General features: G+C 39.7%; 1 protein-coding gene across 17 annotated transcripts in view; it reads left to right on the top strand.

Moving 5' to 3' along the window:
• Nucleotides 1–25,776, top strand: part of SCP2 (sterol carrier protein 2) — a 123,524-nt gene that overhangs the window by 84,312 nt on the left and 13,436 nt on the right. For 16 of the 17 annotated variants that reach the window (XM_077956659.1, XM_077956664.1, XM_077956621.1 and 13 more), the window contains 2 exons: nt 4,508–4,661; nt 15,317–15,419. In XM_077956659.1, the coding sequence (XP_077812785.1) occupies nt 4,508–4,661; nt 15,317–15,419 (257 nt within the window). The remainder of the gene's footprint in view (nt 1–4,507; nt 4,662–15,316; nt 15,420–25,776) is intronic. The other variant, XM_077956609.1, reaches the window with a different exon arrangement.

The raw sequence follows: 25,776 nt of genomic DNA, 5'->3' as shown, positions 1-25,776 counted from the left end.
GGACACAGGGTGTGGAACATCACACACCGGGGCCTGTTATGGGTTGGGGATAGCGGGTAGGGGTAGCATTAGGAGATATACCTAATGTAAATGACGAGTTAATGGGTGCAACACACCAACATGGCACATGTATACATATGTAACGAAGCTGCACATTGTGCACATGTGCCCTAGAACTTAAAGTATAATAATAATAAGTACTTTGTAATATTCTCCCCGCCCTTACATGTGCCCTAGAACTTAAAGTATAATAATAATAATAAAAGTAGTTTGTAATATTCTCCCTGCCCTTGAGAACTTTGTGAGATCCACCCCCTGCCTGCAAAAAATTGCTCCTAATTCCACCGCCTATCCCAAACCTGTAAGAACTAACGATATTCCCACCACCCTTTGCTGACGCCTTTTTCAGACTCAGCCCGCTTGCACCCAGGTGAAATAAACAGCCTTGTTACTCACACAAAGCCTGTTGGGTGGTCTCTTCACACAGATACATGCGACAAATTTTATATCTTTTGGAGAGAAAAACTGCTCTATTATAAATATACATTCTTCAGTCTATGCTGTGTCTATGAAAGCTTTTTGCTCTTTGAAACTCAGCAAGCCTTTTCTTCTTCAAAAATTCAGGCTCTGATAGTAGAAAACCATGCTTTTTAATGTTGTTTTTGTTAAAGCATTTAGATATCTAATTTGAAACTAAAGCCGAATTATGACTTTATTGTACTTGGCCGTCTTGATAGTATAGGAAGGTTTATAGGTTCAAGGAGAAGGAAGAAAAGACCTCAGATAATAACTCATAATGTTATCCCCTATAGCTTTTTCATTCTGTGGCTATTCATAGCGCTTAGTGTCCTTATCTTTGTTAGCACTTTATATTTACATTACACTGTGAATCCTCTGTTATCTTTAACATTTGGTAGAGTGCTTGATACATGTTCGAATGGTTTATTTTTAGAAGCAACCAGATTGTATACTCTTATCTATGTAACTGAGTCCTAGGTCAGTTACTTTCATGTAAAAAGGTTGACCAACATCTTATTAGGAAATGTTTGCAGCAAGATGATGGTTTGTAACCAGTTGGTTGGAAGTACAGGTGGCCTGGACTTGCATTTGGCATCTGAATTATGAACAGCCTGGTGGGACTCAGCCCTCAACCCATGGGATCTGACACTATCTCCAGGTAAATAGTGTTAGAATTGAAATGAATTACAGAATACCTCATTGGTGTCTGTAAAAGAATCGATTTGGTATTTGGGGGAACCCCTCACCTTCCCGACATCTGGTTACAGAAGTGTGCTGTGAGTATGCTGAGAGGAAAAACAGCTTGCTTTTTCTCTTTACATCTAGCTTATAATTTACATCACTGTTAGGGCTTAGAAAACCATACACCAGGGTAAAAGCCTCAGAAGCAAAAATTTTTCTCTGGCCTTCTCCTGGTCTCCTGTCTCTCAGTCCCATTCTCCCCACCAAGGCCAGCCGTAGAAACTGGAATCCCTCTTCCTCAAGGTAGATCTTGAAAGCCATAACCCCTTTTCCCCAAAGCCAGTCATAAAACCTAGAATACTACTATAACTTCCCTTCACCTTTCTGTGTAAAAATTGGCCATAAAGAAATTGTCTGACCTATCTTGTTTGACTGTAGGTCGTAAGACCCCAATTCCAGAAAGGGACCTGCCCCACACCCAGAAGAAAGGAATGCTGCTCACAGAGGCCATGAGGAATCTAGATGGACAGGCCTGGCTGGGTTTCCCCACTCAGTCTATTAGCATTAGATCATACACTTTTTGTCCAATCATATTTCTATACGGCTGTTCCATACTTCGTTGAACTTAAGCATAAAATGGACAATTTCCCCTGTATCTTTGGGTCTTTATTCTGAATGCTCCTATGTATACACGGTAAATAAATTTGTATACCCTTTCTCTAATTAATCTGACTTTTACAAGCTGATTTTTCAGGAAACCTTCAGAGGGCCAAGGAGAACTTGCTCCCTTTGCCCCTCTCTACCTATCTATCCATTCCCCGGTTATTTCACTTCTAGATTATCTAGATTTTCACTGTTATAACAATCTGATGAACAGATAGCTTTGTGTGTAAAACTTTCCCAACATTTGATTATTTCCATGGAATGGTTTTGAAGGCATTTTAAAGACTCTTCATAACTTTGTACGTTGCTTTCCAAAAAGGTTGTCCTGGTTTAAACTTTGACCAGTTCTGCATGGAGGTGACTATCTTGCCATAGTTTCCCCTGCATTGATTATTCCCATTTTTAAATATTCTTACCAATTTGATTGGTGTAAAATGGTATCTGTTTGATTTTTATCAATGGCGAGTTTGAGTATTTTCTCAAATAGTTGTAAATTGCATCTATTCTTTTGTGAAGACAACTAGCAGTGTATCTAAGACCAGTTTGAATATTTTTTGTCTTACATATTCATTTAGGCTTTTCATAAAAGCAGATTTCCAATAAAACTGATTGCCCCCAAATTTGGGTATAATAGAGTCATTTCAGTTTGGCCTTCCTCATTAATTTCTAAAATGTTCACAATTCAAAAAGCTATTACCAGGTGTGGAGCTACCTTTTTTTTTTCTCTCTCTCTCTTTTCTTTTTGAGACAGGGTCTCGCCCTATAATCTTGCCTTGCTGGAGTGCAGTGGCATGATTATAGCTCACTGCAGCCTTGACTTCCTGAGCTCAGGCCATCCTCCTTCCTCAGCCTCTTGAGTAGCTAGGGCTACAGATACGTGTCCCCATGCCTGGCTGATTTAAAAAATTTTTATTTTTAGGCTAGGGTGCGGTGGCTTACACCTGTAATCCCAGCACTTTGGGAGGCCAAGGTGGGCAGATCACAAGGTCAGGAGGTCAAGACCAGCCTGGCCAATATGGTGAAACCCCGTCTCTACTGAAAAATTTAAAAAAAAATTAGCCAGGAGTGGTGGCATGCGCCTGGAGTCCCAGCTACTTGGGAGGCTGAGGCAGGAGAATCACTGGAACCTGGGAGGCGGAGGTTGCAGTGAGCTGAGATTGTGTCGCTGCACTCTAGCCTGGGTGACAGAGCAAGACTCCATCTCAATAAAATAAAATAAAATAAAATAAATTTATTTTTAGTGGAGATGAGGTCTTGCTATGTTGTCCACGCTGGGAGCTACCTATTTTAAAATAGTGTTTAAGATACTTGGTCTATAAATATATAGACACTGCTTAGAAATGAAAAGCAGCAGTTAAATTTCTTGGGGAAGTTGGAGTTTATACAGGAGATTGTCACAGGTACTCAGGAATTGGAAGTTGTGGCTGGTGATGTGCCTGGAAGAATAGGCACTGTAACTAGTAGACCTGCAGATCAGTCTATCCTGATAGAACATTCTTTTTTTTTTTTTTTTTTGAGATAGAGTCTTGCTCTGTGGCCCAGGCTGGAGTGCAATGGTCCGATCTCGGCTCACTGCAAATTCCGCCTCCTGGGTTCACGGCATTCTCCTGCCTCAGCCTCCTATGTAGCTGGAACTAGAGGCACCTGCCACCAGGCCCGGCTACTTTTTTTTTTTTTTTATTTTTAGTAGAGATAGGGTTTCACCATGTTAGCCAGGATGGTCTCGATCTCCTGACCTCGTGATCTGCCCGCCTCAGCCTCTCAAAGTGCTGGGATTACAGGCGTGAGCCCCCACGCCCGGCCCTGATAGAACATTCTTAACCCAGCTCTCCTTTAATAGCTGGTCCGATAGAAAGGCAAACAAATGTACATCTAGAATCATGGGTTCTAACCTCACCTCTGGAATTAGCCTGCTTTGTAACCATTCACCTTTGTGTTTCTCAGTGTTTACATCAGTAAGTTCCTTTCAGCTCTAAACATCTTTGATTTTATTATTCAGGGGACAGAATGTTATCCTTGTGAATCCGGAACTTTTCTTGTGAGTAGCTGTGAATAGGTCTGGAAAACAACTCATTCTTTGTGTGTGTGTGTGTGTGTGTGTGTGTTTTTAGTAGAGACGGGGTTTCCCCGTGTTAGCCAGGATGGTCTCGATCTCCTGACCTCGTGATCCACCGCCTACCAAAGTGCTGGGATTACAGGCTTGAGCCACCGTGCCAGGCTTGTTGGGAACTACTTGGAGGAAAATAATAGGAAAAATTTCCCATACCAGCTAAACCTTTTAGGGAATGTGAACTTCCAAATCCTTGTTTATTTTCTTTTAATACATTAAAAATGGTAAAATTACATTTTTTTATGCCATTTTCCCTGGACTAGAGAATTGTAGATTCAGTGTTTTGTCTTTCAACATGCCAGAAAACGACAGGTTGAGTAAGTTGAAAGAGTGCAGGAAAGAAATTTAGAGAGAAAATAACTAGCTGCAAAACCCTTCAGTGTTTTAAGAGAAGTTACTATTTACACAAACGTTGTCTCGGCTTAATCAAATGCTTTAATTTAAAGTCACAAACATCCCTTTTCTGGCTTGAGAAAGCTGGTGGAAGCAGCTTTCTGATCCAACAGACTCAGTGCTCTGTGTTCGATTTGTTAGGTCTTGCTCAGTGTGCAGAACTCTGCTGGCAGCTGAGAGGGGAAGCCGGAAAGAGGCAAGTTCCTGGTGCAAAGGTGGCTCTGCAGCATAATTTAGGCCTTGGAGGAGCTGTGGTTGTAACACTCTACAAGATGGGTTTTCCGGAAGCCGCCAGGTGAGTGACATTCTGAGTTTTGTGTGTCAATTAATCCTTCTGACTTTTCACAGTTGATGATGTTTTACATGTAAAAATTTCTTATTTTATTGTTTTAGTATTTAAGGAAAAGTATCTCATTACATTGTTTTAAGAACATGGCTTTAAAAGTGGCCATCAGGTTTTAAATTTAACAAACTTTAGGAGAATTCTGTTGAAAAAGGACCCAGGATAGTCACGAGAGTACTGAACCAGCCTAAGCTGGCTAGGTATGGATCTCGGCCCTCCCAACCTGAGTTATTTAGGCAGGTCTCCTCATGGCCTTCCAAGCTTCTGAGGTGGTTTAGGGAGTCACTAAATGTGCTGATTGGATCTTTGCAAATTTGTATTTCCGAGTCCAGCTAATAAGCCCTCGTTGCTGCTAGAATTCTTTTTGTCTCTTGCTGACTTTCTTCGTCTCCTTCAACTGCCCATGCTTCTCAATTTGCAGGCACTTTCTTTCCCATCCCACTCAGGATCCCTCAACTCCCTTGCTCATCTCTCAGAGAAGTACTCCTCCCCAGAGGAAAAAAGCACCCCTCATGTCAAAGGCTCAGCTTTCCTTGTTCCCTGCTTTTGTTTCCAGTCACTTTCTGTAACTTGGTTATCTTTCCATTGACTCCTTTCCCTCTGTCAGCATACATGTTCAGGTCTTCCCTTAGAGCTCTTTTTTTTCCTTGCCTTAATTGTTGTTGTTCATGATGACCCTTTTATGTTGAGCCACCTTTATTTTTTCAAGCTGGAATACCTCACAGTCTAATTTTTTACCTCACCATTGAGGTCAGTGTCAGGTAAGGCCACCAGGATCTAAATGAAATTGAATAACCTTGTCTTTATTTTCCCTATTTACTCTCTTTAACCCTGCTGTAGCTTTTGACATTAATTGGCTCCCTTTTTTGAAATTCTTGGTAATTATTTAATCATTTATTCACACTTTTTTGTTTCTCCAACAAAGGATATGAGACACACCTCTTTTTTTTTTTTTAAATTATACTCTAAGTTGTAGGGTACATGTGCACAATGTGCAGGTTTGTTACATATGTATACATGGAGACACACTTCTTTTATTGAGTCTATTATATTCTTCTGTAAGCTCTTGGATCTCTTCTCTTGTCCTCTCCTCTTTCTCTGCCCAGAATATAATTTCTGTTGTAAGACTTATAATTTAAAGCCCGTCTCAAATACCATCTCTCTTTGAATATCCACAGCACTTTGTACGTTTTTGGGTACTATCTAGTTGGTTTGGTTGCACTATATCCAGTTTTTAATTCCCTTTATTATATGAAATCCTTGAGGCCTAAGACTGTGACTTACATCTCTTGTTCCTAGAATCTCTCATATGTTTATTAAATTGGAATAAAAGATATTGAATCTTAAGTTTTTATGGTTTTTTTTTTTGAGACAGAGTCAACATACTCTTTTTCAAAATGCTGTAGAAGCTCAGAGGAAGAAATTATTATGAAGAAAGTAAATTTGAGCTGAGATGACTAGGATTGCCCAGCAGAAGTACAGGAGAAGGGCATTCCAAGTCTGTACATAGGTACAGAAATTTGAAAATACAAGGAGGTTTGACAAGGGGTTGTGCTGTGTGGGTACAGAGTAGATTATTTTGTGTGTGTCTGGGTAGAGGGACAAAGTGGGATTATGGTTTTGAAATGATTCAAATTACACATTTTTTGCAGCATGAAGTGATGTTGTATCCTTCTAGGTGCATTATATCTGGAGGTGCATGAGGTTGTTTAACCCATATTGGTGGTGTTAGCTTTATTCACTTAATGTGGCATCTACCATGTTTTCCTCTGAAAAGTTGCTGTTCTTTTCTTTGTAGTTACTGAGAATTTGCAGCAAGATGCTTTGAGATGATACCATTTTTTCTTTACTTTTTACCTGGCATTATTCTGTAAGGAAGAACTTTCCGTTGTCTTCCATTTCAAAATTTATTCATGTATTTATATATACATACATACAAACTCATGAATTCTTATTGTATTCACTGGGTTATAGTAAAGTGGTATCAATTATTTTGATTTTCAAAATGCCCCTGATTTGGCCAGTGGGAACCTGATCAAGTTGATTCGTTTTTCCCTATGATTCCTTTTAGTAGTTCCTTACTTTCTAGCACAAGAAGAGATTCCAGGCTCATCTTGTGCTTTCCAGCCTCAGCCCTAGGATCAGTCATTTCTCTGAGTCCTGGTTCCTTTCAGTAGAGAATGGTATATGGAAACCACAAATGGCTGTTAGCTGTGTGCTTGTTATTATTACTTCTAGGCCTTTTCAGCAAGCGCAGTAGCACACACAAGCATTACTTTAGTTTTGTTTTAAAATAGATATTTAAGGAATGCACATAATAATCTTAATGTGATGTATATCTGTTTCCATACTCATGTAGTCACCAGTTTGTTAGCAGTTAGAATGAGGAATTTATAAAACTAGTTAAATGTCACTTGTATGTGACAACTTTTTAAATTTTATAGACTAGAGTTACCAGAGACAGATTTTTTTTTTTTTTTTGAGATGGAGTCTCCCTCTGTCATCCAGGCTGGAGTGCAGTGGCACAGTCTCGGCTCACTGCAACCTCTGCCTCCTGGGTTCATGCGATTCTTGTGCCTCAGCCTCCTGAGTAGCTGAGATTACAGGCGTGTGCTACCATGCCTGGCTAACTTTTTTATTTTTAGTAGAGACAGAGTTTTGCCATGTTGTCCAGGCTGGTCTCAAACTCCTGAACTCAAGTGATCCACCTGCCTCGGCCTCCCAAAGTGCTGGGATTGCAGATGTGAGCCACTGCGCCGTGCCATCAGAGACAGTTTTGATCAGTGGGAAGAGCACCTTATCAACTTTTTGATCACACTACTGGCTTTGAGCATATTAATTTAGCCTTTTCCTTATTTAGAAAATACTGAAAATACGTACTTTAGGGATCAGAAAATATCAAATTAAAAATATCTGCCACACATTGTAGTTGCTCAATAAACTGTTGGTTTTTTATTTCCCAATGCATTTTCCTTTCTTCTTTCCTATTTCTCTAGTCGTGTCACTGGTTAAAGGTCAAAAATGGTTCTATCTTAGTTTAATTTAATTTAATTTTATAGAGACAGAGTTTCACTGTGTTGCCTAGGTTGGTCTCAAATTCCTGGAGTCAAGCAGTCTGCCCACCTTGGCCTCCCATAGTGCTGGGGTTACAGATGTGAGCCACTGTGCCCAGCCTGAAAATGGTTTTATTTATTAATTACAAATATTACCTAGGGGTTTAGGAAAAAATGAACTTAAATTTTTAGTACAGAATGGGGAACATATCCAACTCATTGAAGCCCACAGGTTGGCCAAAGAGGATCTTATCATATCTCCCACCATACCTCTATGAGGTTTCTTTGTTTGTCTTCCAGCTCTCAACTCTGTGGGCTGTATTTCTATGTGTGATGGAACCATGTGCCTGCTCTGAGGTCATGGGGAGTAGCTGATTACAAATGAACCTGATATTTCCTGAAACTTATGTGTACTGTACAACCATCTCCAATCAGAACAAACTGATTACTGGTTAAATTTTAGTTTTAGAGATGAAGGTTTGATTACAGTGCAGGACTTTATAATCTTCCCAAACACTAAGAATAACAGCAACCACTGTTTTTTTTAGATAGAGTCTCACTCTGTCATCCAGGCTGGATTGCAGTGATGTTATCATGGGTCACTGCAGCCTCTACCTCCCCAGGGTCAGATAATCTTCCCACCTCAACCTCCTGAGTAGTTGGGACCACAGGCACACACTGTCATGCCCAGCTAATTTTGGTATTTTTTTTTGTAGAGGTAGGGTTTTGCCATGTTGCTCAGGTTGGTCTTGAACTCTTGGGCTCAAGTGATCCACCTGGCTTGGCCTCCCAAAGTGCTGAGATAACAGGCGTGAGCCACCATGCCTGGCCGTCAACCTTTTTTTTTTTTTTTTTTTTTTTTTGAGACGGAGTCTTGCTGTGTCGCCCAGGCTAGTGTGCAGTGGTGCGATCTTGGCTCACTGCAGCCTTTGCCTCCTGGGTTCAAGCAATTCTCTTGCCTCAGCCTCTTGAGTAGCTGGGACTACAGGCACGCACCACTAGGCCTAGCTGGCTAATTTTTGTATTTTTAGTAGAGGTGGGGTTTCCCATGTTGGCCAGGCTGGTCTTGAACTCCTGACCTCAAGTGATCCTCCCACCTCGGCCTCCCAAAGTGCTGGGATTACAGGCATGAGCCACCGAGCTCGGCCTTTTTCTTTTCTTTTCTTCTTTCTTTCTTTCTTTCTTTCTTTCTTTCTTTCTTTCTTTCTTTCTTTCTTTCTTTCTTTCTTTCTTTCTTTTTCTTTCTTTGTCTCTCTCTCTTTCTTTTCTTTTTCTTTTCTTTTCTTTTCTTTTCTTTCTTTCTTTCTTCTTTCTTTTCTCTCTTTTTTTTTTTTTTGAGACAGAGTCTTGCCTTGTCACCCAGGCTGTAATGCAGTGGTATGATCTCATCTCACCACAACCTCTGCCTCCTGGTTTCAAGCGATTCTTGTGCCTCAGCCTCCCGAGTAGCTGGGACTACAGTTGTAGGCCACCAGGCCCAGCTAATTTTTGTATTTTTAGTAGAGACGGTATTTTGCCATTTTTTCCAGGCTGGTCTTGAACTCCTGGCCTGATGTGATCCACCTGCCTTGGACTTCCAAAGTGCTGGGGTTATAGGCATAAGCCACCATGCCTGGCCTCATCAACCATTTAAAAAAAATTATTTCAAATAACTTTATTAAGACCTAATTCACATGCCCACAATTCACACATTTTAAGTGTCTGTTCAGTGGTTTTTAGCCTATCACAAAGTTGTGCAGTCATTACTGCAATTAATCTTAGAATGTTTTCATCACCTCAAGAGAAAGTGTGTACCCATTAGTAATTCCTCCTTGCAGTCTCTGGCAAACACTAACCTACTTTCTGTCCCTATGGATTTGCCTGTTATGGACATTGTATGTAAATGAAATCATACATTATATGGCCTTTGGTGACTAGCTTCTTTCATTTAGCATAATGTTGTCAAGATTCATCCATGTTGTGGCATATATCAGTACTTGATTCCTTTATATGGCTGAAGGTTCCAATTTCTCCACATTCTGTCATTACGTCTTGTTATCTTTTTAATTTTAGCCATCCTAGTGGTTGTGAGGTGGTATTTCATTGTGCTTTGCATTTCCCTGATGGCTATTGATGATCAGTATCTTTTCATGTTTATTGGCTATCTGCGTATCTTCTTTGGAGAAAAGCCTTTTCAGATCCTTTGGCATTTGAAAATTGGAGTCTTTGTATTTTAATTATTGAGTTGTAAGAGTTCTTTCACAATCACTTTTTGAGGGCCTGGTGTGTGCCAGGACCACACTAGGTGTTTCACATGTACTTCTTTCTTTAATCCTCATAAAAATCCCACACATTAGGTATTCCTGTTTATAGATGAGATTGATGATCAGAGTTAAAATAACTTATCTAAGGAGAGAGAGCCTTGAGTGGTAGGAATCAAGGTTCTAGCTGAGTGCAGTGCTTCTGTTCTCCTGGCTACTCTGTGCTCTCAGTCTTTGACATTGTTGTAGCAGAGCCTGTTTTAGGCCTTAGAATGAAAATTTTAAAGAATCATGGAGGGAATTCATATACTAAGTAAGATATTTGCTGGGTTTTATCTTCAGGTTTCCTTTCAATGTTTATATACTAGATTTATTCCAGGAAACATATATAAACCAAATTAAAAAAATAAAACCAATTGGAATTTAGTTTCTGATAAAAGAACTTTTTATGTAAAGAAATCATGAGGAACATCCATTTGTGAATGTGAATACTCTCTGAGTTTAATTTGATACATTCAGTTTTCTTAGGGCAGGGCACATATATAAATTTTAAGGAATGAGGTGTTTTCAGAAAATATTGATAAAACTTGATATATTAACTTTTATCTTAATCTGGATGAAAAGCTGGTTAATCACTAACTTCATGAACTTTTCAAAACAAGCAAGATAAAAGACACATCTGTGACCTTTGGGAACATGCACGACGTGGCAAGTTTGGAAAAGGGCACAATGATGATTAAAAGTGACTGAAAAATTGGACCAGTGAAATGAAATTGGCTTGTGGAGAACTAGTTGTGGCTACCTGATTTTAGGTTACATATTCAGACTTTTGACCAAGACAAAATAGTGTACCATAGATAATTCTGCTCTGAATGGAACAGGAAGGAATTAGGAGTTAGGCAAGGGAGAATTCAGTGTAACTTCAGCTCCATTCAGTTACTATTCACTAATGCCTATGATTTGCTGGGAACTGGCAATACAGAGATTTTTTTTTTTTTTTTTTTTTTTTTTTAAGAAAAAGTATGGTATCTGCTCTTAAGCTGTTGACATTTAGTAGGGTTTCACAGAATAGGAGTTTCCTGAATGGGCTGGGTCTCGAAGGGAGAAATGGAGTTTGCTAAGGTGGAGGCATTCTGGACCCAGGGTGCAGCAGTGGCAAAGGCATAGAGGTGTGAGGTGGCATTCTGTGCTCTGAGGACTGCACAGAGTCTGCTTGCTAGAGCTAAGGTTCCATTCCTTGTTCATAATATTATGATTCCTCTAGTAGGCTGTCTTTTCAATTTAGACTCTCCACACCCTCCCTTTCACCCTCACTCTCTGCTGATTACTTTGCCTTATGCTTTGTTGAGAAATAGAAACCATGAAACCCAAACTGCCTCAACTTCCATCCAAGACCTACGGACCCACTACACCTTACACCCATCTGATCCTCTTTCTTGGCTTGAGTCTCCTCGTCCTGTCACAGGCTACAAGATTTCTCTCCTTCCATCTCCTTGCTCCAGGTTCCTCACCATCATCAGGCATACCTGTTCTGATTTGTTCATCTTAGATGAAACCCAGCCTTTCTAAAAATCCTGATGTGCTACAGAATGGATGATCCTTGAGAACATTATGCCAAGTGATATGTCAGTCACAAAAAGACAAATACTATATTATTCCACTTAGAATCATAGTACCTAGAGTAGTCAAAATTATAGAGACAGAAAGTAGAACGGTGGTTGCCAGGGGTTGGAAGCAGGGGAAGGTGGGGAGTTACTCTTTAATGGGTAGAGTTTCAGTTTTGCAAGATGAAAAGAGTTATGGAGATGAAAGGTGGTGATGATTGCACAACATTATGACTGTATTTAATACTACTAAACTGAACACTTAAATATGGTTAGTATGGTAAATTTTTTGTGTATTTTAACACAATAAAAAATTGGAAAATAAAATATGTTTTAAAAGTTACAGGACTCTCATATGCCCACATCCAGGAGGAAATGCTACATTTCTTTCTTTCTTTCTTTTTTTTTTTTGAGACAGAGTCTTGCTCTGTTGCCCAGGCTGGAGTGCAGTTGTCTCCTGGGTTCAAGCGAATGCTTATGCCTCAGACTCCTGAGTAGCTGGGATTACAGGCGCAAACCACAATGCCCAGCTAATTTTTGTATTTTTAGTAGAGACGGGGTTTCAATATGTTGGCCAGGCTGGTCTCGAGCGCTTGACCTCAGGTGATCCACCTACCTTGGCCTCCCAAAATGCTGGAATTACAGGCGTGAGCTACCACGCCTGCCCAGAAATGCTACATTTCTTTAAGAGATTAGTCAAAATAAAGATTTCATCTTTATCCTTCCCCGCCAAAAAAAATACAAAAACAAAAACAAAAAAACCCACAACTCTTGATACCACCACATTCCTTTCCAGAGACCACCTCATTTTACTGTTCCACTAAAACTAATGTCTCAAAAGAGCCACGCTGTGTCTATTTCCCTCTTCTGTTCACTCTTCAATTCACTATATAATCTGACTTCCACCCACTGAAGACTGCTTTTGTCAAGGTCATCTGTACTCTCCATGTGCCACATCTAGTGGGTACTTGACCTTCGGGCAGCATTTGACAGTTTGCCCCTCCTTCCTGAAATCTTGCTCCCGGCTCCTGTGACACCATTCTCTTCTGGTTTTCTTCTCGCATCGCTGGCTGCTCTTTCCCTTCTGTCCCTGGCTTCTGAGTATTGGAGGTCTAAAGGGCATTGTCCAGGGCTCTCTTGTTTCTCTATAATTCTCTTACAGTCCCTGCCCAGGGATTTAAATGCTTTCACTATGCTGCTGATTACTCCATTTTATCTCTAGCTGGCCCTCTCCACTGAGCTCCAGACTCTCATATCCAATGGCTTTCTTGTTTTGTAAGATATTATACTTACTGTGCCTTAAACAGAACTTGGATCCCCTCTATTCCCACCACTTCCTCCTTGTCTTAGTAATGGCATTTCCATCACCAAGTTATTCAGGCCAAATGCCTGGGTAATCCTTGCCCTTTCCTCTTTATATCTCCCTCACCCCCACAGCAAGGCTTGTGGATTCTATTTCTATTTTGAATCTATCCCCACTCTCTATCTACTGGCAGACTGCCTCTGTAGTCCAGGCCACCATCACCTCCTATCTGGATTATTCCAACAGCCTCCTAACTAGTGCCCGCTCCTCTTGCTCCTCTCCATCCTCATTCATTCAGCACACTGTTGTAAGAATAATCACAAATCAAACAATTTCACTTCCTTGTTACCATTTCTGTGGATTTCCAAATTCCCTACTTTGGCCTACCTGCATCATCATTTGGCCTGCCTTGTTCTCCAATTTCATTTCATGTCACTCTCCCCACACCTACTGTATTGTAGAGACTCTGGTCTTACTTAACTTTCTTTTAACATACTCCTGTCTCCCTCAGGATCTTTGCAGTTTCCTCTTTGAATGGCTAGCTACTTTTCTTCCTTTAATAAGGTCTTAGAGGTCATTCCTTGACTGTCCTTCCTAAAGTAGGTTCCTTTTTTTTTTAATTTAAAATTATTTTTTATTGATGCATAACTGATGTACATAGTGTCAGGGTACAAGTATAATTTAATACATTCATGTAATTTGTGAAGATCAAATCAGTATACTTGGGATATCCATCACCTTAAATATTTGTCTTATCTTTATTTTAGAAACATTTGAATTATTCTCTTTTGAATTATTCTCTTTTTTTGCTGTTTAGAAATATAAATGTATAGTAAACTATGGTCACCTTACTCCTCCGTTTCATAATACTTGGTACAGTTTGCAGTTATTTTGTGTTCACTTCTTTTTCTCCTCCACTGGAAGAATATAAACTCAGTGAGTGCAGAGACTGGGTCTGATCCGTTCACCGTCATATCCCCAGTGTTTTGAAATGTCTTGCTTGGCATGTAGCAAGAAGTCATTAAATATTTATGAAATGAGGCCAGGCACGGTGGCTTACATCTGTAATCTCAGCACTTTGGGAGGCCTATGTGGGAGGATTGATTGAGCCCTGGAGTTTGAAACCAGCCTGGGCAACATAACAAGGCCCCTGTCTGTACAAAAAATCTTAAAAATTAGCTGGGCATGGTGGCATGCGCCTGTAGTCCCAGCTTACTCGGGAGGTTGAGGCAAGATTGCCTGAGCCCAGGAGTTTGAGGTTACAGTAAGCTATGATTGGACCACTGCACTCCAGCCTGGGTAACGGAGTCCCTGTGAGAGAGAGACAGAGAAAAAAAAAAGTATGAAATGATAGAAGGAAAAGGGAAAGAGAAAGGAGCACTGTTTTTTTTTTTTTTGACAGGGTCTAACTCTCTCACCCAGACTGGGGTGCAGCAGTGCGATCATAGCTCACTGCAGCCTCTATCTCCCAGGCTCAGGTGATCCTTCCGCTTTAGCCTCCTGAGTAGCTGGCACTACAGGCACATGCCACCGTAATAGAGTTAATAAATAACTTACTTATTTATGTAGAAATGGTCTGGTTCCATCACCCAGGCTCAAGCGATCCTTCCACCTCAGCCTCCTGAGTAGCTGAACTACAGGCAGGCACCACCATACCAGGCTAATTTTTGTATTTTTTGTAGAGTTGAGGTTGCGCCATGTTGCCCAGGCTGGTCTCAAACTCCTGAGCTCAAGCGATCTGTCTGCCTTGGCCTCCCAAAGTGCTGGGATTACAGGTGTGAGCCACTGTGTCCAGATAACTATGTTATTTATTTTTTTGTTTCTAAATTGTCTCCTCCACTAGCATGTAAGATTCATGAAGGTAGCTTCTTTGGTTTACTGTATTTTCAAGAAAAAATTCTAGCTCCTAATGAGCTGATTATGTGTTGAAAAAATGGGAAGAAGAGCTTAATTGTTTGTTTGTGACGGAGTTTCACTCTTGTTGCCCAGCATGGAGTGCAATGGCGCGATCTCGGTTCACTGCAACCTCCGCATCCTAGGTTCAAGCGATTCTCCTACGTCAGCCTCCTGAGTAGCTGGGATTACAGGCATGCACCAGCATGCCCAGCTAATTTTTGTGTTTTTAGTAGAGACGGGGTTTCTCCATGGTGGTCAGGCTGGTCTTGAACCCCTGATTTCAGGTGATCCGCTTGCCTCAGCCTCCCAAAGTGCAGGGACTACAGGCATGAGCCATCTCGCCTGGCCAATCTTAATTATTTTATATGCTTACTAAAGATTTCCTTTGGATAAGATTTGCAACATCTCTGTTCTTGTGGTTTTTGAAAATTTTGAAAATTACTATCTTATAAATGTTGAAAAACCTAGTACCTATGTGACTCCATGAATTGAAACGGTTTCTTTCCCCCAGTTCATTTAGAACTCATCAAATTGAAGCGGCTCCAACCAACTCTGCAAGTGATGGATTTAAGGCAAATCTTGTCTTTAAGGAGATTGAGAAGAAACTTGAAGAGGTAAGATTTATGTAAAATATTGCCAGGAAGGACCTTGAGGCTAGAGGAAGCAGACACAGGTGTTGCCACAAGGTGGTACAATTGAAAATTTATATCATGTTTTCAACTATTGAGTGTAGTTAGATTTCTGAGTGTCTATTAAGGCTTCCTTGTAATTCTAAAAGAAATGCATTTCAGAAATGTATAAATCTCCAGATTTGAGCTTAAAAAACTATGATAAATACTGTTAAAATTGTCGCTCTTTTCTAGGTCCTCTTTGTCAGAGGGTTATTCAGTTATGGGCAAAGTTCAAATGTAAAGGGATTCTAATTTATTTTGGTATAATTTCCTTTGAATTAAAAAGGTCTTACTTAAAATCATTCCAAAGAATAATATTTAAAACGAGCCTTTTTTGTACATAGATCAAAATTTTTTGTAAAAAGAAATTGTGTTTTGATTTCTTAAAGTAGTTAAAAATTTTTTGTTTTAAAAATGATGCTAGTTTAAAAAATTTATACTATACAGAAATGTATGTTTATGAATAATATAAATTTTATACTATACTTTCGTTTTAACCTTTTAAACAAAAGTTTAAAATCTCCCCAAATTCTGCCACTCAGAGTTTACTGAAATGTTAACAGTGGTTAACGTTCTTTCAAACATCTCTCTCTGTGTATATTAACTTATAGTTTTAAGCTAGGGTCATATAATACCTGTTGTTTTGTTGTTTTGTTTTGTTTTGAGACAGGGTCTTGCTCTGTCGCCAAGGCTGGAGTGCAGTGGTACCATCCTGGCTCACTGCAACTTTCACCTCCCGGGTTCATGCAATTCTCGTGCCTCTGCCTCCTGAGTAGCTGGGATTACAGGCGCCCACCACCACGCCAGTCTAATTTTTGTATTTTTAGTAGAGACAGGGTTTCACCATGTTGACCAGGCTGGTCTTGAACTCCTGACCTCAAGTGATCCACCCGCCTTGGCCTCCCAAAGTGCTGGGATTACAGGGGTGAGCCACCACGCCCACCACAACACCTGTTGTTTTTTATTATACTATATATGCTGATCTATTTTTTATGTACAATAATTAGTTCTTGATAGGTAATAGTCATACTAAGGCAATCTAAAAATAACTCTCCAGGCAAAATTGATATTTATTTCATTGTTTTAAACTTAGAGGAATCTTGGGATCTCTTTCTTTTTTTTTTTTGAGACAGAGTCTCACTTTGTCTCCCAGAATGGGAGTGCAGTGGCATGATCACGGCTCACTGCAGCCTTGAGCCCCTGGGCTCAAGTGATCCTTTCACCTTGGTCTCCCAAAGTGTTGGGATTATAGTCATGAGCCTCTGCTTGGATGTATTTCATTATTGATTTTAGATCTCAGACCATACAAGGCATGGTTACAGCCATAATCACAATGCAAATTACACATCTATTAAGGTGATCAAAGTGGGCTGGAATAAATAGAATGTTTAAACTGTATTTCACCACATTAGAGCCATGGTATGAAAGGCAAACATTGTGCTTATCTCATAACCCTTATTGTAGGCCAAAGGACTACTTAATATATGAGATGATTGCACTGTGGATGGGAATACAGGTGATATAACTGATGTGTCTTGTGAAAGAACCCAACATTCCCAGGACTTTCATTATAATCTACAACCATCCTGAGGGAGAGCAGGGCCAGCCATTGGCCTAGAAGCCGCAGACCTGTCCTGCAACCATCTTGGGATGCATCCACATGGGGCTACCTGTTTTATAACCTGTGTTTTTCTTTGGACAGTATGTTCCATGGCCATAATCTAAATCTTTACCCTCTTTTTTTTTTTTTTTTGAAACAAAGTCTTGCTCTGTCACCCAGGCTGGAGCTCAGTGGCACAATCTTGGCTCACTGCAACCACCACCTCCTTGGTTCAAGCGATTCTCGTGCCTCAGCCTCCCGAGTAGCTGGGATTACAGGCACGTGCCACCACACCCAGCTAATTTTTTATTTTTAGTAGAGACAGGGTTTCACCATGTTAGCCAGGAGGTCTCTATCTCCTGACCTTGTGATCTGCCTGCCTTGGCCTCCCAAAGTGCTAGGATTACAGGCATGAGCCACTGTGCCTGGCCATTTACCCTGATTTTTAATACATAGTATGTATTCATATGTATTTGTCATAATTTAAATAGCTTCCTGTGATGAATATCAGGTTGTATTTAACATTTTCAAGTAAAACAGTGCTGTAATAAATATCCTTTTGCACTCATATTTAAGTATTTAAGCTATGATCAATTTAATATAAATAAAGGAGGAAAATTGTTGAGTGGTTGGCTATGTGCATTTTGTATATTGATACATATTGCCAAACTACACCAGCAAGAGGGTACTAATTTACAAACATTACCAATTCATGAGAGTGACTATTTTTTCATTTTATTTTTTTTTATTTTATTTTTTTTTTTTTGGAGACGGAGTCTCGCTCTGCCGCCCAGGCTGGAGTGCAGTGGCCGGATCTCAGCTCACTGCAAGCTCCGCCTCCCGGGTTTACGCCATTCTCCTGCCTCAGCCTCCCCAGTAGCTGGGACTACAGGCGCCCGCCACCTCGCCCGGCTAGTTTTTTGTATTTTTTAGTAGAGACGGGGTTTCACCATGTTAGCCAGGATGGTCTCGATCTCCCGACCTCGTGATCCGCCCGTCTCGGCCTCCCAAAGTGCTGGGATTACAGGCTTGAGCCACCGCGCCCGGCCCTTCATTTTAAAAAATTTATTTACTTTTATTTTTGTAAAGATGGGGTCTTGCCATGTTGGAGAGTAACTATTTTTACTTCACACCTCTGATACTGTGTTGGCTGGTTTTTAAAAAATCTTTGGGCCGGGCACAGTGACTCACCCCTGTAATCCCAGCATTGTGGGAGGCTGAGGCGGGTGGATCACCTGATATCAGGAGTTCAAGACCAACCTGGCCAACATAGCAAAACCCTGTCTCCGCTAAAAACACAAAAATTAGCCGGGCATGATGGTGCACACCTGTAGTCCCAGCTACTAGGGAGGCTGAGGCAGGAGAATCGCTTGAACCCAGAAGGCGGGGGTTGCAGTGAGCCGAGGTCATGCCACTGCACTCCAGCCTGGGTGACACAGTGAGACTCCACCTCAAAAAAAGTAAAATAAAATAAAATAAAAATAAAAAGTCTTTGCCAACCTAGTAGGAAAAAAAATCTCATTGTTTCTTGAACTTCTTTCATTATAAGTGTTCCTATAAAATGAAGTTGCACTCTATAAAGTCTCAGCTTAAAAGTTTTGGTTTTTTAAAATGCTGCCAATATATTCCTGCAGAAGAACACATAGGATAGTTGTGTCTGACAAGTTGCTTCATTTATTTCAACCCTATTCCATCTAAAAAAAAATCAAATAAATTAATGTAGAGACTATCTACTATGAAGTGTGAGGTATGGCAGTATATCAATCATTGAATACTTCATTACTGGGATTAACAAAGTAGAGTGGTTTTTATTTTACAGTATTCTTTTAGCCTTGCAAATGTATGCCTCTTGCTCCATTTTTATTCTTTTCTCTATAACCTCCCTACCAACCTTGTTCCCTTGTTTCTTTCTCCTTCCCACGATTGTCAGTTTCCTAAGTGTTTGCAGCACTAGAAAGTTAAAGTCTTGGAATCTTTTGTCAATTCATGCATTTTCTGCATTAGCAAAGGCAGCCTGGCCAAAGATTTTATTTCCACTTCTGTCTTTGTTAGCAATTCTCCATTGCCCTTCTTTGAATTTTGTCTTAATTTTTTTGTCCCTATTAAGTCTGTGACAGGACCTACTCCTTAACCTTTTGCCTACTCAGAAAAAAGTACTTTTCTTCAAGCAAGGAGGCACTCAGAACTTTCTTAGTACTAATGATCTCCAATTTCACAACTGTATTTTATTTTCCCTTTTAACTCTCTCTCCTCATCAGTTTCCTTACCCTCTCTCACTCCCCTACTTCAATTGAAAATGTTTTATTGTCCAAGGGATGTGATTTTATAAGAGGATCAGTTGTTTCTGAAAAGTAACAGCAAGTGCAAATTATTCTCTTATCTATTTTAAGGAGGTGGGAGGATAAGCAGTAAGGTTATAGGAATTTATCTTCAAGTATGCAGGTAGAATTTCTAAATGTTTGCTGGTGTTTTCCTGCTGTAACTTGTTGGTGTCTGCACATAGCTGTATTCCTGAGGCACTGTGCAAGCAGATGGCATGGATGCACCTGGAAATAGTCATTCATGGGCCTCTGGCCCTAAAGGAAGCCTTCCTCTCAGGTGGCCTAGCACACTAATGTTATTAACCCCCTCTCATAGATTATTTCCACAGAACCTTGAGAGAAAAGATTTTAAGGAATGTGAACACTTTGAACTTTCTTCATTTTATGGTGGCAGATACAGCTCTGCTGTCATCGGCTAAAGTTTAGAAATATTGGTGTGACCTACCGTTTCAGTGTGGTATGGTCAAATGAAAGTAGCATTGAATTTGGGATTAAAGCAACCTGGGATTGAGTTCTGGTTGTACTACTCACTAGCCGTATGTCCCTGCCTCTCAGGGAACACAGAGTTTAGTGGGACGAGAGACATGGAAAAATATTTCCAGAAAAAAGTAACATGGGTTTATGTGCAGAGGGCCATCGAAGTATCTGGTGGAGATAGAGACTCCTTCCCAAAAGAGTTAGCATGTGAGCTGAGACTTGAATGAGGAGGTCAGGGGTGGGAGTGGAGGCTAGGAAGAAGTGAGTGTCCTGGGATGGGGTAGGAGTAAGGGCATGGAGGCATACAAGCACATGGCACATAAGTTCATGGAATTCAACATGTTCATGGAATTCAAAGATGAAGAGGAAGGGAAAGTGGCTGGAGTTCAGACAAATATCCTTCAGATCTGAAGACTCTAGGATAATATGTAAAGACAGACTTCATCCTGTTGACTGTGAGGAGTCACCAAGAAGTTCAAGCCTGAGAGTGCCAGATGGATATGTTAGTGTTAGATGTACTACTTGGCAGCAGTATAGAGGAGAAGCATTCTTAATCTTTATGAGCCTCAATTGCTTTTTCTGCTTAATGAGCTAATATTAATGTCTGCCCAACTATTTGTATGGTTTTGTGAAGATTAAAGAAATTATATATACAAAAGTATTAAAAACTTGAAGGCCCCTCAAAATAATTAGTATTGTTGTTAGTAGTTTTTTCTACAGTTAACTTAAAATAATTTAAGTGAGCTCTTTTAAGGGAAGCCAACATAAGAGCATTTCTTTTTCACTTAAAAGAAAAACCTGACAGTCATTTTCGTTTCTTGGTTTAACTAGAAAATACTGGTAGTTAATTTCAGGATACTCATATGTAAGAGATGCCTCCATGACTATTGAGATAAGTAGTCCCTGACTAAATATTTTAGGGCAAAACAAGTGTTTTGTCCTAAGACCCATGTCCAAGATTCCAGGTGGCTCTCAGGGGATCTACCTGTATATAAGAAAAAGGTTGACATACTGGGCACAGTGGCTCATGCCTGTATTCCCAGCACTTTGGGAGGCTGAGGTGGGTGGATCACTTGAGGCCAGGAGTTCAAGACCAGCCTGGCCACATGATGAAACCCCATCTCTACCAAAAATACGAAAAAATTAGCTGCGTGTGGTAGCGTGTGCCTGTAATCCCAGCTACTTATGAGGCTGAGGCAGGAGAATCGCTTGAACCCAGGAGGCAGATGTTGCAGTGAGCCGAGATTGCACCACAGCACTCCAACCTGAGCAAAACTCATCTCAAAAAAAAAAAGGTTGACATACCCAGTAGGATGACTAAAATAAAAAAAGCCAATAACAATTGTTTGTGAGGATGTGGAGAAATTGGAAACCCTCATTAATTGCTGGTAGGATTGTGACGTGATGTAGCCACTTTGGGAGTGCCTTAAAAAATTAAACATGACCTTATGACCTAGCAATTCGACTTCTAGATATGTAACCAAAAGAAATTAGGAGCCTGCGTTCACACAAAAACTTGCACACAAATGTCTGTAGCAGTATTATTCATAATAGGAAAAAATGGAAGCAACCATCAACTGCTGAATACATAAACAAAGTATGTTACACCCATACAATGGAATATTATTTAGCCGTAGAAAGGATTGAAGGAGGCCGGGCACAGTGGCTTATGCCTGTAATCCCAGCACTTTGGGAGGCCGAGGTAGGTGGATCACTCGAGGTCAGGAGTTCGAGACCAGCCAGGCCAACATGGTAAAACCCCATCTCTACTAAAAACACAAAAACTTTTAGTACTTTTTTTGGCACGTGGTGGTGCATGCCTGTAGTCCCAGCTACTTGGGAGGCCGAGGTGGGAGAATCACTTGAACCAAGGAGGAGAAGGTTGCAGTGAGTCAAAACATGCCACTGCACTCCAGCCTGTGTGACAGACTGACTCCATTTCAAAAAAAAAAAAAAAAAAAAAAAGGATTGAAAGACTGATCCATGTATGCATCAATGTGGATAAACCTTGGAAACATCATGCTAAGTGAAAGAAGCAGTCACAAATATATTGTGTGATTTCATTTATATGAAATGTCCATAATAAGCAAATCTGTAGATTTGGGAAGTAGATTAGTGGTTGCCAGGGGCTGAGGGGTAGAGGAGACAGGACATGACTGCTAACGGGTGTGAGTTTTTTTGGGGGTTAATAAGAATGCTCTAAAATTAGATAGTGGTTTTGGTTGTACAACCTTAAATATACTAAAACAACCACTGAATTGAATACTTTAAAAGCATGAATTTTATAGGATATAAATTATGTCTCAATGCTGTTATAAAACAAAAACACAACAAAAAGAAATAGTAAACTTAGGCCAGGCTCTCTGCATACTTAGAAACAGAGGTTAGTATCTAATGTCAGTTTATGTAAGTTCCTCAGGGGCAGTAATTATTTGAGTATTTCAGGTACTTATCACAGTGCCTGAACATTGTAAACACTTAAGTCTTTCTTAAAATAATTAATATTATGAGGCTGGGCACGGTGGCTCACGCCTGTAATCTCAGCACTTTGGGAGGCTGAGGCGGGTGGATCACGAGGTCAGGAGATCAAGACCATCCTGGCTAACACAGTGAAACCCCGTCTCTACTAAAAATACAAAAAATTAGCCGAGTGTGGCGGCGTGTGCCTGTAGTCCCAGCTACTTGGGAGGCTGAGGCAGGAGAATGGTGTGAACCCGGGAGGCGGAGCTTGCAGTGAGCCGAGATTGTGCCACTGCACTCCAGCCTGGGCGACAGAGTGAGACTCTGTCTCAAAAAAAAAAAAAAAAAAATTAATATTATGATACCAAAAGGAAGAATTTTGTGTGTAAATTATTGCAAATATGTAAGGCCGAAATAAAGAAGATAGGAAATAAAAGCTATTAGAAATTAAAGAGAACTCAACAGGTAGCCAGTTCCAAAATAAACATTAGAAGATTAGTATATTTTCTATATATTTGCAATAACCTAGCCATAAAATGTAATGCAAAGATGTGTTATTAACAAAAACAATATAAAATACCTAAGAATAAACTTATCAAGAAATGTACAGAAGTCTATGTTGGGAAGAAAAAAGACAACATTTTCCCAAAGGACATTAAAGAAAAGGTGAAGGTTTACTATATTCATGGATGGGAAGACTTAATATTGTAAAGATACTACCTCTCCCCTAAACAGATCTGTATATTTTATGTAACCCCATCCAACTCCAACAACATTTTGTGAGAAGAACTAAGTGATTGTAAAGTACATATAAAGGAAAATGTGTCCAAAAAAAAAAATACAAAATAACCAAGAATATTTGGTAGAGAGGAATTATAATTGAGATTTGCTGTGTCAAAGAGTAAAGTGTATTATAAAGCTATAATATTAGCACAGAAATAGCAGCTAGATCATATAATAAAACATCATCAACAAAATGCTAACATTCATTGAGTATGCTGTGTGTTGTGGGTATTTACATAATTCTCATACATGTCTGTAAGGGTAGTTACTATTTTATTCCCATTTAACAGATAAGAAAACTGAGATTCATACAAAAATACAAAAAATTAGCTGGGCATGGTGGCAGGCGCCTGTAGTCCCAGCTACTCGGGAGGCTGAGGCAGGAGAATGGCGTGAACCCAGGAGGCGGAGCTTGCAGTGAGCCAATATCACACCACTGCACTCCAGCCTGGGCAACACAGCGAGACTCCATCTCAAAAAAAAGCAAACTGAGATTCAGAAAGTTTTAATAACTTGGCTAACTTGTTGATAACAATCAACAGGGTATTGGTTAAATAAAATATGGTATACTTTTACAATTAAAGACTGTATGTGACCATTTAAAGTTATGTAGAATATCAGTGACACAGTAATTAGGATAATTATATTAAACAAAAAAGTAGATAATAAAACAATATGATCCCATTTAAGATATATATATATAAAGGTTTATATATGACATATGTATACTATATTTTATTTAATCGGTGCCCTGTTAATTGTTATTCAGGCTTATGCTAACTTCTGGCTTTTATCACAGTGCTATGAATAACATTCTCATATCTAAATATTTTTACAGAGCCTCATTTATTTAAGGGTAAATACCTAGAATTAAACTTTGCTAATTAAGAACACCAAATCTAGGTATCAAAATAGGTTTGAATTCTTGCTCTTCCTTGTACTTCTACAAACCTAGCCAAGTTATTAGACCTTCCTGAATATATATGTATATAATATATATATAGCATATATATCATATATAAATCTTATATATATATCTTAAGTGGGATCATATTGCTTTGTAATCTACTTTTTCTGTTTAATATAATTAAACAGATCCCATTTAAGAGACATATATATATAATCTTTTCTGTTTGATATAATTAGATCCCATGTAAGATACATATATATATAATCTTCTCTGTTTAATATAAACAGATTCCATTTAAAAGATACATATCTTAAATGAGATCATATTTTGTAATCTACTTATTCTGTTTACAGAAAGATTCTTGTTTTTGGTACAAAACTCATTTTTTTTCTCTGCATATATATGTATCAAAAATGATTTTCTTTGAGTGATAAAATTATGAATGATTTTGGCCGGGTGCTGTAGCTCACGCCTGTAATCCTAGCACTTTGGGAGGCTGAGGCAGGTGGATCACTTGAGGTCAGGAGTTCGAGACCATCTGGCCAACGTAGTGAAACCCTGTCTCTACTAAAAATACGAGAAATTAGCTGGGCATAGTGGCACGTGCTGTAGTCCCAGCTACACGGGAGGCTGAGGCAAGAGAATCGCTCGAACCCAGGAGGCAGAGGTTGCAGTGAGGCAAGATCACGCTACTGCACTCCAGCCTGGGTGACAGGGCAAGACTGTCTAAAAAATAATAATATAATAAATTACAAATGATTTGTATTTTCTTCTTGTTTGTTGATATTTTCTAATTTTTCCACAGTGAAATAAATATTCCTTCTCTAAAAATTTTTTTTCAATAAAATTATTATGTTGCTCTTGTTTTTTTTAAACAAGATATGTGAGGTTGTTGTCATTCTTTCATTATTCACCCTGCCAGCTGGCTTAGCTGCTCCTCTGTGCTCCTGCAGTCCCGTGTTTCCCTTGATCCCAGTGTATTGTCGTAGTGATTATAGCGTATTGTTATTACTTACTTTTCTGACTCCTATTTCTATATACTTGGTGCCTGTAACAATACTTGGCTCAATAAATGCTTCAGGAAGGAAAGACTGGGAATGAAAGGAAAAAAAAAGAGGAAGTGAGGGAGAAGGGAAACCCCCTTGCAGAGATATAGGTCTAAGGTTTTTTTTTCTGTATTTAGGCAGCTTCTTTCCCCAATATCCAAAAGCAAGTGGTGGATGGTATATTACTCATATAATTCTTTATACTGATAGAGAAAATGAGTTGAACAACAAGAACAAAAAAGGCCTTGATTTCAGAACCACTTGTCTTTAAGTCCTGATTGTGAGGAACCAAAAATATATGTAAGGCTAGCTGTGGTAGCTAACCCCTGTATCCCAGCACTTTGAGAGGCTGAGGCAGGAAGATTGTTTGAGCCCAGGAGTTTGAGACCAGCCTGGGCAGCATACGGAGATTCTGTCTCTATACACATACACACACATACACACACACACACACAGATCCAGATCCTGTCTCTACACACACACATAAACACACACACACATTCAATTAACCAGTTGTGGTGGCACATGCTTGTAGTCCCAACTACTTGGGGGAGGCTGAAGTATAAGGATTGCCTGAGCGCTGGAGATTTACCCTGCAGTGAGCCCTGATTGTGCCACTGCCCTCCAGCCTGGGTGACAGAGTGAGACCTTGTCTCAAAAAAAAAAAAGAAAATAAAACAATATATATATAAAATTTATATGT

The sequence above is a fragment of the Macaca mulatta genome, chromosome 1 (genome assembly GCF_049350105.2).
Source record: "Macaca mulatta isolate MMU2019108-1 chromosome 1, T2T-MMU8v2.0, whole genome shotgun sequence".
In the NCBI taxonomy this organism is placed as follows: Eukaryota; Metazoa; Chordata; class Mammalia; order Primates; family Cercopithecidae; genus Macaca; species Macaca mulatta.
The sequence above is the reverse complement of the archived record's forward strand: the minus strand, read 5'-3'. Positions and strand labels throughout refer to the sequence as shown.